The 15,184-nt window shown below is 46.5% G+C and overlaps 2 protein-coding genes across 8 annotated transcripts in view; one reads left to right on the forward strand and one right to left on the reverse strand.

The window, feature by feature from the left end:
• The window catches only part of TMEM116 (transmembrane protein 116), a 93,231-nt gene extending 89,096 nt beyond the window's left edge, over positions 1-4,135 (reverse strand). For 2 of the 6 annotated variants that reach the window (XM_017542785.2, XM_037743640.1), the window contains exon 1: positions 2,775-3,258. The gene's annotated coding sequence lies outside the window, so the exon portion shown is untranslated. Of the gene's footprint in view, positions 1-2,774; positions 3,259-3,775; positions 3,904-3,927 lie in introns of those variants that run through there. The other 4 variants (XM_017542767.2, XM_017542814.2, XM_037743641.1 and 1 more) reach the window with 4 other exon arrangements.
• A 48-nt stretch (positions 4,136-4,183) lies between these two features.
• Positions 4,184-12,654, forward strand: ERP29 (endoplasmic reticulum protein 29). Of its 2 annotated transcripts, XM_017542879.2 has the most exons (3): positions 4,203-4,529; positions 9,771-9,909; positions 11,816-12,654. In XM_017542879.2, the coding sequence occupies exons 1-3, from the start codon at positions 4,386-4,388 to the stop codon at positions 12,316-12,318; spliced, it is 786 nt and encodes a 261-aa protein (XP_017398368.1). In that variant the 5' UTR covers positions 4,203-4,385; the 3' UTR covers positions 12,319-12,654. The 2 variants fall into 2 exon arrangements, with proteins under 2 accessions (XP_017398377.1, XP_017398368.1); XM_017542888.2 differs by lacking the exon at positions 9,771-9,909 and having other exon boundaries at positions 4,184-4,529.
• Positions 12,655-15,184: the final 2,530 nt, after the last annotated feature.

Raw genomic sequence — 15,184 nt, forward strand, 5'->3', positions numbered from 1 at the left:
AAAAAAAAGGGGGCCAGGCATCATGGCTCATGCCTGTAATCTTAGCACTTTGGGAGGCTAAGGTGGCCTGATCACAAGGTCAGGAGATCGAGACCATCCTGGCTAAAACGGTGAAACCCCATCTCTACTAAAAATGCAAAAAAATTAGCTGGGCATGGTTGCATGTGCCTGTAGTCCCAGCTACTTGGGAAGCTGAGGCAGAAGAATCGCTTGAACCCGGGAGGTGGAGGTTGCAGTAAGCCAAGATTGTACCACTACACTCCAGACTGGACAACAGAGCGAGACTTTGTCTCAGAAAAAAAAAAAAAGTTAGATGGGTGTGGTGGCAGGCACCTGTAATCCCAGCTACTCAGGAGGCTGAGGCAGGAAAATCACTTGAACCCGTGAGATGGAGGTTGCAGTGAGCTGAGATCATGCCTCTGAACTCCAGCCTGAGTGACAGAGTGACTCTGTCTCAAAAAACAAAAATAAAAAAATTAAACCTACTTCTAACCATGACAAGAAAGTCACTGCTAATGAATTCTACTAACTAGGTATAATCAAAGTTATTTATACTGAGAAGTAAGTAATTTTAGAAGTTTAAATGTTTTATAAAGAAAATTTTTTTTTTTGAGACGGAGTTTTACTTGTTGCCCAGGCAGGAGTCCAATGGTGCAATCTCAGCTCACTGCAACCTCTGCCTCCTGGGTTCAAGCAATTCTCCTGCCTCAGCCTCCCAAGTAGCCAGGATTACAGGCACCCACCACCATGCCCAGCTAATTTTTGTATTTTTAGTAGAAACAAGGTTTCACCATGTTGGTCAGGCTAGTCTCAAACTCCTGACCTCAGGTGATCCATCCGCCTCAGCCTCCCAAAGTGCTGGGATTACAGGCATGAGCCACTGTGCCTAGCCTATAAAGAAATTTTAAAACTCTTAATACCTCCATATAGACTACAGAACAGAAAATTCTTAGTCTGACTTCAAAATTCTACCCAATCTGGGCTTAAAACTGTTCTACTATCTCCTGTTTTGAGAACTCCCTCCAGGCAAGCCAGTCATTCTCCCAAAGCATCACTTTCATTCCGACATCTGCTCCTTTTCTACTTGTTCTCTATCTCAAATGTTCTTTTATCCAAGGCTTAACTCTATTTCCACCAATTACATAAAGTCTTGTTTCACCACCTCAGTTCATAGTTTTCTCCTCTTCTAATTTCTATCACTTGTCTTGTAGCTCATAGTGTTACGGGATCTTTGGGGTGTCAATTTTCTGGCCGGAAACCTCTGTGGCCACAGTGCCTTTGCCTAAGTTCTTGTCCTGCATCCAGGAAGAATGAAGTCCATGGACAAGTAAAGGGTGAACAAGACAAAGATGAGTTTTACTGAGTGTTACAACAGCTCAGAGGAGAACTGCAGTGGGTAGTTCCTCTCTGTGGGCAGGTCATCCATTGAGTATTCAGTTCTCAGCACAGAAGAGGCCCTGGAGACGGTAGCTCCTCTTTGCACCTGGTGGTTCCAATGTCTGCAGCTCTCAACAGAGAGGAGACCCTGAAGAGGGTGGCTCCTCTCTGCCCGCAGGTTGTCATCTGCAGCTCTCAGCAGAGAGGGTAGGTCCTCTCTGCAACTGGTTGATCTGTAGTTCTCTGCCCTCTTGGTTCTCTGGCAGTCCTCTGCCCTGCTCTGGCTAAGCCCAGGGCTTTTACGGACCTCAGAGGGAAGGAAGTGCATGCCAAATGGTCCATGGGCAGCCATGGGCAGGCCAGAAGAGGCATCATGAGTCCCTACTCCAGTCTGCAGGACTGGCAACCTGGACTCCAGTCTTCAGGTCCTCCCTGGCCTGAATGTGGGGCCTTACTGGGGACTCTCCCCCTTCCACCCAGGAATTAATCTGCCTCCCGTTGCCATTCATGACCCCTAGGGCTTGGCCCCAAGTTTGCTCTGAGATTGGAGCAGAGCCTGGGAGCAGAGAGAGGCCAGGTGGTGGGAGCAGACACCCCTGAGCCTGCAGGGATTGCGGTAGGGTGTATTTCTGGTCCCCCAAGGGTGCAGGCTGCAGAGATGCCCAGGTCCTGCAGCCACAACAGCACCAGGGGGTTCCTGCCTCAACTCAGATGGGGTGGGGCTCCCACAGACTCCATGGAGTGTGCAGCCCCAGCCACCCCTTCCTGTTGCAGCTGGCTGCCATAAATAGGGCAAACTCAAAATAAATTTTTCTGAACTTCCCCAAACACCCCGCCCCCCCGCCCACGCCACACACACACACACACGAGTCTTTCAAAATTTCTACGCAATCAAACTGGTTGTCCATGATTGGATCCTGTTATCACTGATGGCTATTTATACACACACATTTTGGACACATACAGTGGTTAATTATAGCAGTAAGTCCCTTACAATGCATTGTATATATTCTCTTACTCTTACATGCATTTGTTCATCAAATCTTGTGAATTCTACCCTTAAAAAGTTTGTCAATTCCATCCATACTTCTTCAGCCGTATTATGTCCTACTGCATGACCTTAACCTCTTCCACCTAGACTACTACCATAGTCTAATTAATTGGCCACCCTGCCTTCAGTCTTCTCACCTCCAATCCATTCCCTTCACTCCTGAGTAATGTTGTTTTTGTTTTGAGACAGGGTCTCACTCTGTTGCCAGACTGAAGTGCAGCGGCAGCAATCAGGGCACTCACTACAGCCTCCACCTCTCTGGTCCAAGTGATCCTGCTGCCTCAGCCTCCCAAGTGCCTGGGACCACAGGCACACACCACCACAACTGGTTAATTTTTCTACTTACTGTAGAGATGAGGTTTCACAACGTTGCCCAGGCTGACCTGAATGATGTTTCTCCACACAAATGTAAAATCACTCTCCTAGTTAAAACTTCTGATGACTCCAAACCTTTTAGCTTGGTGAGACCCTTTTGAATCTGCTCCACAGAAGCTCAGTAGTATTAAAAAAAAAAAAAAAAGAAAAAAGGGTGGCAGCAGCTGCTGCCCCAGTTCACCTTTACACAGATTCATCTCAACCAGTTCCCCAACATGCCTGTGCATGATTTTCCCGTTGCTAAAAATGTCCTGTTTCTCTTTGCCTCATGCATGCCCCCTCTTCTTTCAAGATCCAACTTAAAAAGTCACCTCCTTTCTACAACTTCCTCTGACACTCCTGATCGGGGCTGGCTACCTCTGCGTCTTTACAATAAGCAAATAATTTTTTTTTTTTTTTTTTTCCAGACTAAGTCTCACTGTCACCCAGGCCGGAGTGCAGTGGCGCAATTGCAATCTCTGCTCACCCCAACCTCCGTCTCCTGGGTTCATGCAATTCTCCTGCCTCAGCCTCCCAAGTAGCTGAGATTACAGGCACGCACCGCCACGCTCAGCTAATTTTTGTATTTTTAGTAGAGATGGGGTATCACCATGTTGGCCAGGCTGGGCTCGAACTCCTGACCTCGGGTGACCCACTGGACTCGGCCTCCCAAAGTGTTGGGATTACAGGTGTGAGTCACTGCGCCCGGCCAGAATAACTGCTGTATTTTACAGCAATTACAGTGCACTGCTTAGATCATTATTCCTATGCCGCCTCCTCCCCCAAGACAGTTCAGCACCGAACTGTCTTGTTTCTCTCCATTCCGTAGGCCCGCAGGCAAAGCGAGGGTCTGGCACAAGCCAAGCACGGAGTGAGTATCTGCATAGCAGAATTACTAGAATTGCTTATGGGTTCCTGGGGGGGGGGGGGGGCCTTGGCTGAGCGGATCCCTGTTTTTGTAGGAGCCTGGCGTCTCCCAGCGGAGGCGCTCACCTCAGAGTCGGCCTGAGAGGGCCCTGCCTGCCAAACTGACCGCCGAGCCTGGCCAAGCAGCTCAGGGAAGCCGCGGAGCCACTGCCCGCCTGGGTCAAGGCAGTGACAGAGTCCGACTCAGAATACGGGCTGAACTTGACGAACAGACTGACCGAAGGTAGGAGCGGGTCCCAACCGATGCCTGACAGCCCAAAGGCCGGAAGAAAGGATGGTAGGCCTTGTCATCTTCGAAGGAGAGGAAGGGCAGCAACGCAATTGCTGCCGCGTCTCCTCACGCACTTCGCTCCTCTCCTCACGCGGAGCAGAAACGGAACAAGACCGGTCCGCAGCGACTCGGCGACTGCGCGTACGAAGCCGCCCATTTTCCCGCCCCCAACGGGGCCCCGCCCTTTTACCCCCGGCCTACGCAAGCTTCGCCGAGTACGCGTGCGCGGCAGTTTTCCCCGCCCCTCACGAGGCCCCACCTTCTCACCCTACAACGACGGGAGCCTCCAGGGGTGTCCGCGTGAGCGCGCGCGAGCCCGCTCAACCCCCCTCGGTCACGTGACCGCTGACTCGGGGCGTTCTTCACTACAGATTACCTACCTCCCCCCTCGCGGAACCCGGCGATATGGCTGCCGCCCTACGCCGCGCAGCGTCTCTCTCCCCGCTGCTTCCCCTTCTCCTGGGCTTCCTGCTCCTTTCCGCTCCGCATGGCGGCAGCGGCCTGCACACCAAGGGCGCCCTTCCCCTGGATACAGTCACTTTCTACAAGGTAAAAGGGGCGGAGGACATCGTGCGCCGGTGCCGCCTGGGCGCCCGGAAGAGCGCGCGCCCGTGGGGAGACGCTGGACACCTGGAGCTGGCGAGAGGTTGTCTGTAGCGACGGTCCCGGGGCTTCCCGGCGTCCTATAGGCCTGGGGAACTCTGAGCGGGGGGAATATTATGACCACCGGGCATGCACGTTCCAGGGCCCCGGCGCATCCGTGCTTTTGTAGCATTTATACTTGCGTCCTCCCTTGCAAAGATGTAGCCGAAGGAACTGGGTGCCCCTTCCCTTCTCCTACGGGGAGAGGGCGGTGCCTGGGGAGATCCATTCCTCGAGTCCCTAGTGGGAGAACCGGAGGGCCGTGCGAGGTCGACGCCACCCTGCTCCTGGCTGTGGTAAGGGGGAGGGATTGGCAGGGAGAAATGCTGGCGCGTTAGCCTGCTTGTTCGCGCCCCTCTTCTCCAGGGGTGGATTGCAGCCTGCTTTGCAGTATGCAAACAATGATCAGATATGCCTCTCCTTGAATAGTGCAAGCGTGAAGGGTAAGCTTCAGTTTAGTCACCCTGTAAGGCAGGGGTCCCCAACTCCCAGGCCCATCGGTGCCCTGTTAGGAACGGGGCTGCAAGCAGGTGGTGAGCTGCGGGCGAGCGAGCATTACAGCCTGAGCTCCGCCTCCCGTCACATCAACTGCAGCTCACAGGAGCTAGATTAGATTCTCATAGGAGCACGACCTTTATCGTGAACTGCTCATGTGAGGGATCCAGGTTGCGCGCTTCTTAAGAGAATCTAATGCCTGATGATCTGAGGTGGAACAGTTTTATGTTGAAACCACCCAACCTCCCCCACCCCCTTGGAAAAGTTGTCTTCCATGAAAGCAATACTTGGTGCCAAAAAGTGTGGGGACCGCTGCTGTAGGAAACATCTTGGGTTTGGCAACAAAATGAATAAAACTGTGAAAGCATGGAAGAATTTGCCACTACCTCCGCCCCTCCCCCCTTCCATTTTTGCAGAATTAGGGATCCTGGCCTGGGTAAATGGATGGTTGGAAATGTTGGAGGCTGAATGCAACACCACAGTCCCAGTCCCTTCCTCTTGCACCTGCCTTCACCCGCTAACAGCTTTTAACTTCCTCTGTAGGAGATGGGCAAGCTTGGTATTGCGAGAGAGCCAGTCGTTTCATTTTAAGGTCTTATACTCATTGTGGGGAAGTGAAACCACGAAGTAGTTGTCTCAGTGGTTGAAGTCTTCCTATTTTCAAAAGTGTTCCCTGTCTTGGACTTGGCACTTGTAGCTCATTCAAGGCAAAGTTTCAAAAATTAAAAAGTGTAGACCAGGTGCAGTGGCTCATGCCTGTAATCCCAGCACTTTGGGAGGCCAAGGCGGCTGGATCACCTGGGGTTTGGAGTTTGAGACCAGCCTGGCCAACGTGGTGAAACCCTGTCTCTACTAAAAGTACAAAAATTAGCTGGGCATGGTGGCAGGCACCTGTAATCCTAGCTACTTGGGAGGCTGAGGCAGGAGAATTGCTTGAACCTGGGAGGCGGAGGTTGCAGTGAGCCGAGATTACGCCATTGCACTCCAGCCAGGGTGGCAAGAGTGAAACTCTGTCTCAAAAAAAAAAAAAAGTAATAATAAAGTGTAGATATGGTTGGTTGGTTTCAGGCACACTCAGACACACCCCACAGCACCCGATGCTTTGGGGGCCTTTATTGACAAAGTGACACCCCTACACCACCCTGCTCCATGGGAATGAGGTAATATCACAGAACAAGTGTGACTCAAAGGGAAACTTTGCATCATAAAGTTAATAGTGTTTCCTGTCACCACCCTAGTCTAGGTCAACATTACAATAGCCTCTTCTCTGGTCTCCCTGCGTCCACTCTTGAGTCTCCACACAGTCCTACAACCTGACTCCTGGCTTCTCTCTTATCTCCCAACCATTATCCTCCTCTGTCTTTTGAATCTTCCTTGCTCTTCACTGCCTTAGGATGTGTTGCACCAGTTTTTCCTTGTGACCTGAATATTTTCTGCCCAATCTTTGAAAGGCTAGTTATGTCTCATCATTTAGGCTTAGGTTAAATGTTTCCTCCTTCCTTATCTTCCCCCCAGTCTAAAGTACCAGTCACATTACCCTGTTTTATTTCTCCGTACAGCACTCATCAATGATTTTTTTAAAAATCTTTCTCTCACACTGGAATATTATGGGCTCGTTAAGAAGTTCCTTGTCTCTTTTGTTCCTGATCATCTGCACTGCATAGATTACCTGTCTCATAGAAGGTGCACAATAACTAATTTATTGCATGAATGAACAAATATTTTCTCCCGTCTCGTCTCGTTTCAAATCTTCTATCACCATTGAACCAAAGAGAAATGTGCTAGTGTTTTGTCTGGCAGCCTTGTTCCATGCTTTGCCTTTCAGTGATTTCCAGTATCTTTACTTGTTGTTTCTTGCCCTTCACCATCACTAGAATGTTAGCTCCCTGAGCTAAGAGATCCCGTTTTGTTCCCTGCTGTGCTCACTTAGTATGGTGCCTGGCACATGATAGGCCCTTAGTAACTTTTTACTCAATGAACGAATGGATGAATGATGAACTTATCCATATTTTAAAGAAGTGAGTTGCCTGATTATAGGTAATGGTAGAGCTGATTCCTACCAGCCCACTGGACACCAAGGGCTGGTAGGAAGTAGATGAGGAAAATAGATTTCTAGAGCTATCACTAAGAGATAACAGACTAAGATAACAAGAGAAAATTCTTGATGCAAATGTTTGCCATTCAAAACCATTCTGCCTTACCCTGTAACTAAGTAAAAGGTGGAGATCTCTCAATTCTATTTTAATGTTAGACCACTGTATGATTATTAATATTATTCCTTAATACAAGTGCAGGCTCCTTGAAGGTAGGTATCCTATGTTGTGCTTTTTAAATATTCTCCCCTTCCCTTACATGTAGCATCTGCTACCAAAACCTGCCAGAGTATTGTTCATTCATCAATTATTTTCAGAGCATCTGCCACATGCCAGGCACTGTTGGGCACTAGGGATACAGCAGAAAACAGGCAGACAAGGTCCTTATTTTCAAAAATGTATATTCGAGCAGAGAGGATGGAAAACAAGCAAATAATTGCATAGATGAGTAATGCACTGAAGAAAATACAGCAGGGTAATGATACCAGAGTATGATGGAAATGAAATCATATTAGATGGTCTGATTGGAGGAGTCCCCAGTAGCAGGGGACGTTTGAACTGAGCCTTGAATGATAAAGAGATAACCATGAAAAGAACTGGGGAAAGGACATTGCAGCCAGCAGAGAGCAAATGAAAAAGCTCTGAGTGGGAGTAAGTTTCATGTGCTGAACTGAAATAAGGCCAGTTGGGCCTGAGGGATGTGATCTCATTTGTATTTTAAGTCTTTCCTGCTTTTAGGCCCCCAGAGCTCAGGCTTTTTGGCATTTAAAGATGACCTGTTCTGGTGTCTTCTCCCTCCTTTAATATTTAAGATTTAAAAAAATTAAAATTTAATATTTAAAAAGTGTTAAATATTTTTAAAAACCAAGAGGACATCAGTATACAGTAAAGGACAAAGACTAACAAAAACATTGTATCTTTGCCTTCAGCTGGAATTATGTCAGCTTGACATAATTTTTTGTTTGTTTGTTTTACAGAGAGAGAGAGTGAGCGATGGGGTCTCTCTGTTACCCAGGTTGAATTACAGTGCAATCATAGTTCACTATACTCCTAGGCTCAAGTGATCCTTCCACCTCAGTCTCCTGAGTAACTTAGCTGGGACTACAGGTGTGTGCCACCATGCCTGGCTAATTTTTTTTTTTTAAAGCCAGCTATGTTGCCCAGGCTGGTCTTGAACTTCTGGCCTCAAGTGATCCTCCCACTTTAGCCCCACAAAATGTTGAGATTACAGGTGTGAGCCACCATGCTCAGCCTAGAAGTGATTATTTACAGTGATTCCCTGTGATGAAAAAACTTGATGATAGGGATCACTTGGATTAGGAAAACAAAAAGTTGATGGGAGTGAGGAAGGCAGTGTTACCCTAAAGGTGGCTTGTTAGATAATACTTGTACATTGAGAGAAACCATCAAAAGAAGTCCTTGGCTTCCTCAGTAAGTTAAATGTAGACTTAGCATATGACCTCCACAGTTCCACTTGTAGTTATATACCCAAAAGAGTGGAATACAGGTATTCAAACAAATGTGTTGTATGAATGTGCATGGCAGCACTATTGACAGTATCCAAAAGGTGGAAACAACCCAAACATTCAGCTGATGAGTGAATAAACAAAATGTGGTTTATCCGTACAGTATAATATTTATTTGGCCATAAAAGTAATAATGATCCAATACGTGGTACAACATGGACAAACCTTGAAAACATGCTAAGTGAAAAAAAGCCAGACACAAAAGGCCACATATTGTACATTTCCATCAGAATAGACAAATCTATAGAGACAGAAAATAGATTAGTAGTTGCTGGGGCTGGAAGGAGGAGGACTGGGGAGTGACTGTTTAATAGGTATGGGGTTTCCTTTTGGAGTGATGAAAATGTTCCGGCACTAGATAGTAGTGATGGTTGCACATTCTTAATGCACTGAATGTACACCTTTAAATGGTTACAGTGGCAAATATTATGTGAATTTTACTATAATTAAAAGCCCTGGCCCTAACAGTTTAAAACCCAGAGGTCTAGCCAGAGGGAAGTGGTCTAGGGAGAGGACATTGTCTTAAACCTGGCCTCTCACCAACTTACCTGCCCTGAAATTGTTGAGTTCAAACCCTGGCCTATCTTGCCAAAGCATCCTCCATGATGCCAACTCCTTTGTAGGTGGCTTTGTTTATTTTTATCAAATTTCTTCTTCAGGGTTTGCTGAGAAAGGCATCCTGGAATGATGAGCATAACAGGGGCTTGATATAGTGTGCAAAGAGTCTCCTTCACTTAACAAAGGACTGCTGCAGGTGAAGGCCTTAGTATGTCAGCAGCCTTGTTTATTCTGGACAGGGTTGTGTATATCTTTGATTAGTGTGAACAAGTACTAATGGGGTGCCCTGCATGTAGCTGGCACTCACTAAATTGTAAAATGAGTCAATGGATGTGTGAATAAATACTCGTTTTTGAGAGCTTGTCTCCCTTGTGGGCTTGTTTCCACTCTGTTTCTTAAATTGGGGCCCCTTGGGAAGGGGAATTAGCCCCTAAAGTCCCTGGAACACCCACTTGCTCAGCTCTATACGCCCTCAGGTCATTCCCAAAAGCAAGTTCGTCTTGGTGAAGTTCGACACCCAGTACCCCTACGGTGAGAAGCAGGATGAGTTCAAGCGTCTTGCTGAAAACTCGGCTTCCAGCGATGATCTCTTGGTGGCAGAGGTGGGGATCTCAGGTATGGACAAGTACAAGACGGCTGGGGTGGGCAGAGAGGGAGGAAGCTAGGAATCATTTCCCTACTTGGAACAGGAATACCCAGCACCTTTCCTTCTGAGCCACCTTCAAGGAGTGTAAGTAAACAGGTTCATAGCCTCTAAAGGAATCTGGCATCCATGGTAGGCTTAGCCTGAGCAGATTCTGGGACCATGGAATCTCAGCTCAGCTGTGCAGGTGCCTGAAGGGAAGGAAACCCCTCTTCTTCACCTTCCACCCCTCTCTGACATTAAACTGTGAGAACTCTGAGCTTTCCTTGCAGGGGACACTGGGCAGACAGGGTGCTATGTCCCTTAAGAGACAGCATAGTCAGTTCTTCTGTCTTTATTTCAGCTTCTGTACCAAAACTGTTGGGTTTCGGCTTAGCTCAAATGCACTGATGCCACCACTAATCCAAGGGCACCTATCAGCCACAGTGACAGCTTTAATAGTCACCAGCATTTAGTGGTTGACAGGGTAAAGATCTGCACCCCCATTGCATTGCAAATCTTCACTTGAACTCTGCCTGAGAAGCACGATATGTTATCTCTGTGTTATACTTGAGAAAAAAAACTGAAGCTCAAACTTAAAGGACTGTGGGCTATGGAGTGGCTCATCCAGAACTCCACCTAAGTGTTTAGTCCCAGGCAGGAGCTTGCTTATATCACTTCCGTCCCAGCTTGGATGCCTCCATCCTGCAGTAAGCTGGGAACTTAGTAGAAAGTCTGGTCCTTGGTAGAGATAGCTGGCACACCTCTCCAGGACAGTCAGTTTTGACTCAACTTCAGGTAACTCCTTTGATGCTTGTATTAGAATAATAATAATAGCTAACATTTATCAGATGTTTACTGTGTGCCAGGCCACTGTGTTGGGTGTTTTATATGTGTTTCATCCTTGCAAGAGGTCTATGAAGGAAGTCTCATGTGGTACTATTACTTCCAATTTTTCAAATGAAGAAATGGATGCTTAGAGTAACTTGCTCAAGATAGTGGAACTGTTAAGTGGCAGAACTAGGTTTGGAACCCCATTACCACCAGTAGTGGTTGGTCTTAGCCGTTCCTTCTTGGCAAAGTGTAAGCAACCAGTTGTCACGGCTTCAGCCTTTGGGGCTACTTCTGCCTATTAGGAAGGATGTTGCAGATACTAACAGCAACTACCACACATTTAACCCTGCTAAGTACCACGCACATATTCCCTCATCCGGTCCTCCCAACAGCCCCCATGTAGCAGGGACTTTGTTCCTTCCCTACCACATGCTCCCTTTCTCATCCAGCTCCAACCAGACTGGCCTTTGTAATCCTGAAATCTCCCGAGCTCAGTCCTGCCTCAGAGCTTTTGCATTTGCAGTCCTTTCTGTGTGAGACACTCCTCCCAGATCTTCCCATGGCTGGCTCCAGGACATTCAGGTCCCTTAGCTGATGTCACCTTCACAGGGAGGCCTTCCATGACCACTGGAAGTGGGCTTTCTTACCCATTCACTTTGTTGCATCACACTGTTTTGTTTTCCCCATGGCAGTCATCACCTATGTTCATTATTATGTCTCTTCTCTCCTTTGGAACAATATGAGCTTAATACTCTTAATCACAACTAGACCCCCAACACCTAGAACAGCATCCAACACATAGTGGGCATAGAATAACTATGCAGAAGAGTCTCCATTTTTTCAGATGAAGAACAGTTCAGAGAGTTTAAATGATTTGCCTAGTACTACATGGCTAGGAAATGGCAGAGGAGGAATTCAAACCCAGGTCTGTATGGTTGGTCTTCACTTTGAACCATTACACAGCCAAGAAAATTCTTCTTCCCCTCAGTTTAGATAGGTCCCATAGCAATTTCCTGCCCTGAATTCCTTATGGTCTTGCTCTTTGTGTCTGGTTTCTGCTCACAGATTATGGTGACAAGCTGAACATGGAGCTGAGTGAGAAATACAAGCTGGATAAAGAGAGCTACCCCGTCTTCTACCTCTTCCGGGATGGGGACTTTGAGAACCCAGTCCCATATACTGGGGCAATTAAGGTTGGAGCCATCCAGCGCTGGCTGAAGGGCCAAGGGGTATACCTAGGTATGCCTGGTTGCCTGCCAGCATACGACGCTCTAGCTGGGGAGTTCATCAGGGCCTCTGGCGTGGAGGCCCGCCAGGCCCTCTTGAAGCGGGGGCAGGATAACCTTTCAAGTGTGAAGGAGACTGAGAAGAAGTGGGCTGAGCAATACCTAAAGATCATGGGGAAGATCTTAGACCAAGGGGAGGACTTCCCAGTATCAGAGATGACACGGATCGCCAGGCTGATTGAGAAGAACAAGATGAGTGACGGGAAGAAGGAGGAGCTCCAGAAGAGCTTAAACATCCTGACTGCCTTCCAGAAGAAGGGGGCCGAGAAAGAGGAGCTGTAAAAAGGCTCTCTATGCTTTTCCATGGTTTGGTGGGGTTGGGGAGGGACAGTTAACCTGCTAGCTTTGAGTCCCTTGTGGAATATAAGGGGGTGGTGGGAAAAGTGGTACTAACCCACAGTTCTGAGCCCTGCTTCTGCCTGGACATTGATGCTGATATGACCATACTTAGGATGTCTCTCGCTGGTCTGGGGAGAGCTGGAGCACTTACTCAGGTGGCAGGTGAATTGACCCCTCAGAAGGAATTGGTGCTATAGAGAAGAGAGAGGAATACGGCCCAGGTCTTTTGACAGGTGTAATTCTGATTCAATTAAAGTTTCAGTGTTTTGGTTAAGTGGACCTGCAGCCATTCTGTTGTCTTTTCAAATTATACTTTGGTCTATGACCTGCTTTCCTCTTTGAATCTAAGCTGGTATGGCCTTTACTCTCCCAGGGTAACAAACTATCCTCATAACATTGTGGAAACTGGCATATGTTTGTTATTTTCCAGTGATATTCAGACTGACATGGACTGACTGATAATGGTAAAGTGTGTTGTCCATTTTCCAGTCCTTAAAACTTAACAGGAATACTGATGAACACTTTGAACCAACACTTGAGGGACCATGGTGTAATTTTTTTCCATGCTCTGTAAGATACATATAGCAAATTCTTAGTTTTACCGAGTAACTTGGATTTTTACAGCTAAATGATACAGTCCAGTCCAATAAAAAATATTTTCCATCTAAATCACTGTCACTAAATAAATACCAACTTCTTGTGCCAACATTGAAATCACTATCTGCAATAGTGCGTTTCACGACAGCCCTACTTTCGTATTTAACCATTTGAAAATGTCATCAGACCATAGCTCCTGAAATAACTCTAATTGTACCCACACAAAGCAATTTAAGTTGAATGGTGTTGGCAAATAAGACCTTGCATTATTTTCCTCCATTTTATCCAGGTTGGTATATATTTAGTTACTGGAAACAAAAATAGAGGAAATCCATGTTTTGAATTAGATGGGACAAAAAACTGTAGCTTAGGCTAACAATTCAAACCAAGTAAGTAAAAGATGTTTAAACCTAAACATCCACCTGCTAACAGCTTATGTACTCTAATATGATGAAAGAATATATTTAGTATAATTTCTATATTTTCCCTTCTCATTATTTCAGTTCTCACTGAAACTTTTGAAAGATCTTTTTGGATGCTTCTAACTGGTAAACTTGTTTTGGCTGTTCCAGTGTGTTCCATGTAAACAGGATCTCTGTTGCCCAGGCTGTAGTGCATGATCTTGGCTCACTGAAACCTCCCCCTCCCAAGGTTCAAGCGATTCTCCTGCCTCAGACTCCCAGGTAGCTGGGATTACAGGTGCCTGCCACCGTGCCTGGCTAATTATTTTGTAGTTTTTAGTAGAGACGGAGTTTCACCATCTTGGCCAGGCTGGTCTTGAACTCCTGAGCTTGTGATCCACTCGCCTCAGCCTCCCAAAGTGCAGGGATTACAGGCGTGAGCCACTGCGCCAGGCCAGTAAACAGAATCACTTCTAAAGGGCAAAGTATTCACTGTTTTATGGAAATTAGAAGAAGATGACAAATGGCAGGCAGGGAAAGGACTCCGATACTAAATGCATCCAGAGTCCCTGAATGAAGACTAATCTTGACTCAATTGTGAGAAGCAGGAAGATGATGACAATACCTCTATGGGCATGGCACTGGATGGGTTCTGGCTGGGTATCATTATTATTTACAACCCCAGGGCATCAAGTTGAAGAAACCTGAGCTATTGGGCAGAACTACATTATTTTTGTCAGAGGCCCTTTGTTATCCAGTAGTTTTAATTAAAAATGGACCCTGTTTCTAGTTTTAGAGTCTGAAGTGATTTGCACGTCACATAAAATCCAGTCTTCACTCACCCAAGTCAAATGGATTCCTTTCCTCTACCTCTTAGCATCTATTAATATTGTGGCTCAAGTGCTGCTATTCAGATTCTAATGAAGGCTATGGACTGGCCTCACAGAATCAATCAAATATTTAAAGAGATGGGGGTCTTCCTATGTTGCCCAGGCTAGACTTGAATTCCTAGGCTCAAGTGATCCTTCTACCTCAGCTTTCTGAGTAGCTGGGGAGTACAGGTGCATGCCACTGCACCTGGTTAAGTATTTTCAGTTTTAAGGAAATTTCCTGATAACGTGAAGCAGACACTAGATCCAACATGAATTGTGTTTAAGGAACTTGCAAGTTCTCTCAAATGATGCCAAAAGTAATTTTAATTTGCAAATAGTTGTTGGTAATTGGCACCACAAAAAATGTTGGAGTTGGAACTGCATCAGGAGAGATGGCACATAAAGAACTAATCTGGGAATATGAACATGGCCAACAAGACTAAGAATGTGAGATGGTGAGGGGGATCTGGATTTTAGCTCATTTCCCCCAGTGCTTAAGAGAGGTTGAATTGTTTGCTGCAGTTAGGTAATTTCAATACTAAACAGTAGTCTTACCTGCAACAACTACTTTTTGCATTTTTAAAATAGTACAGTATCTGAGGCCTAAATTTACTGGGCTCTATGGAAGCTGGAGTTTGCAGAAAAGCTCTGTAAACTGCTGTAGGAACCCCACAAATTGTATAAGCATTTGGTTCATGGTGGCTTACCCTCCAGTCATACTATTAAATACATGTCTGCATCAAGGCAGGGACAACATCTATAAAAAACGGTACGTAAAGCATAAACCTGAGCCCATCTCTGGAGAAAAGAATGGCAGTGAGGTCTACCCAAGTACCTACCTTTTGCTAAAGAAAAACCTTGAGAGGCCGAGGTGGGGCGATCATGAGGGCAGGAGACCAAGACCATGCTGGCCAACATTGTGAATCCCCATCTCTACTA

This window comes from Cebus imitator, unplaced genomic scaffold, assembly GCF_001604975.1.
Source record: "Cebus imitator isolate Cc_AM_T3 unplaced genomic scaffold, Cebus_imitator-1.0 Scaffold8, whole genome shotgun sequence".
In the NCBI taxonomy this organism is placed as follows: Eukaryota; Metazoa; Chordata; class Mammalia; order Primates; family Cebidae; genus Cebus; species Cebus imitator.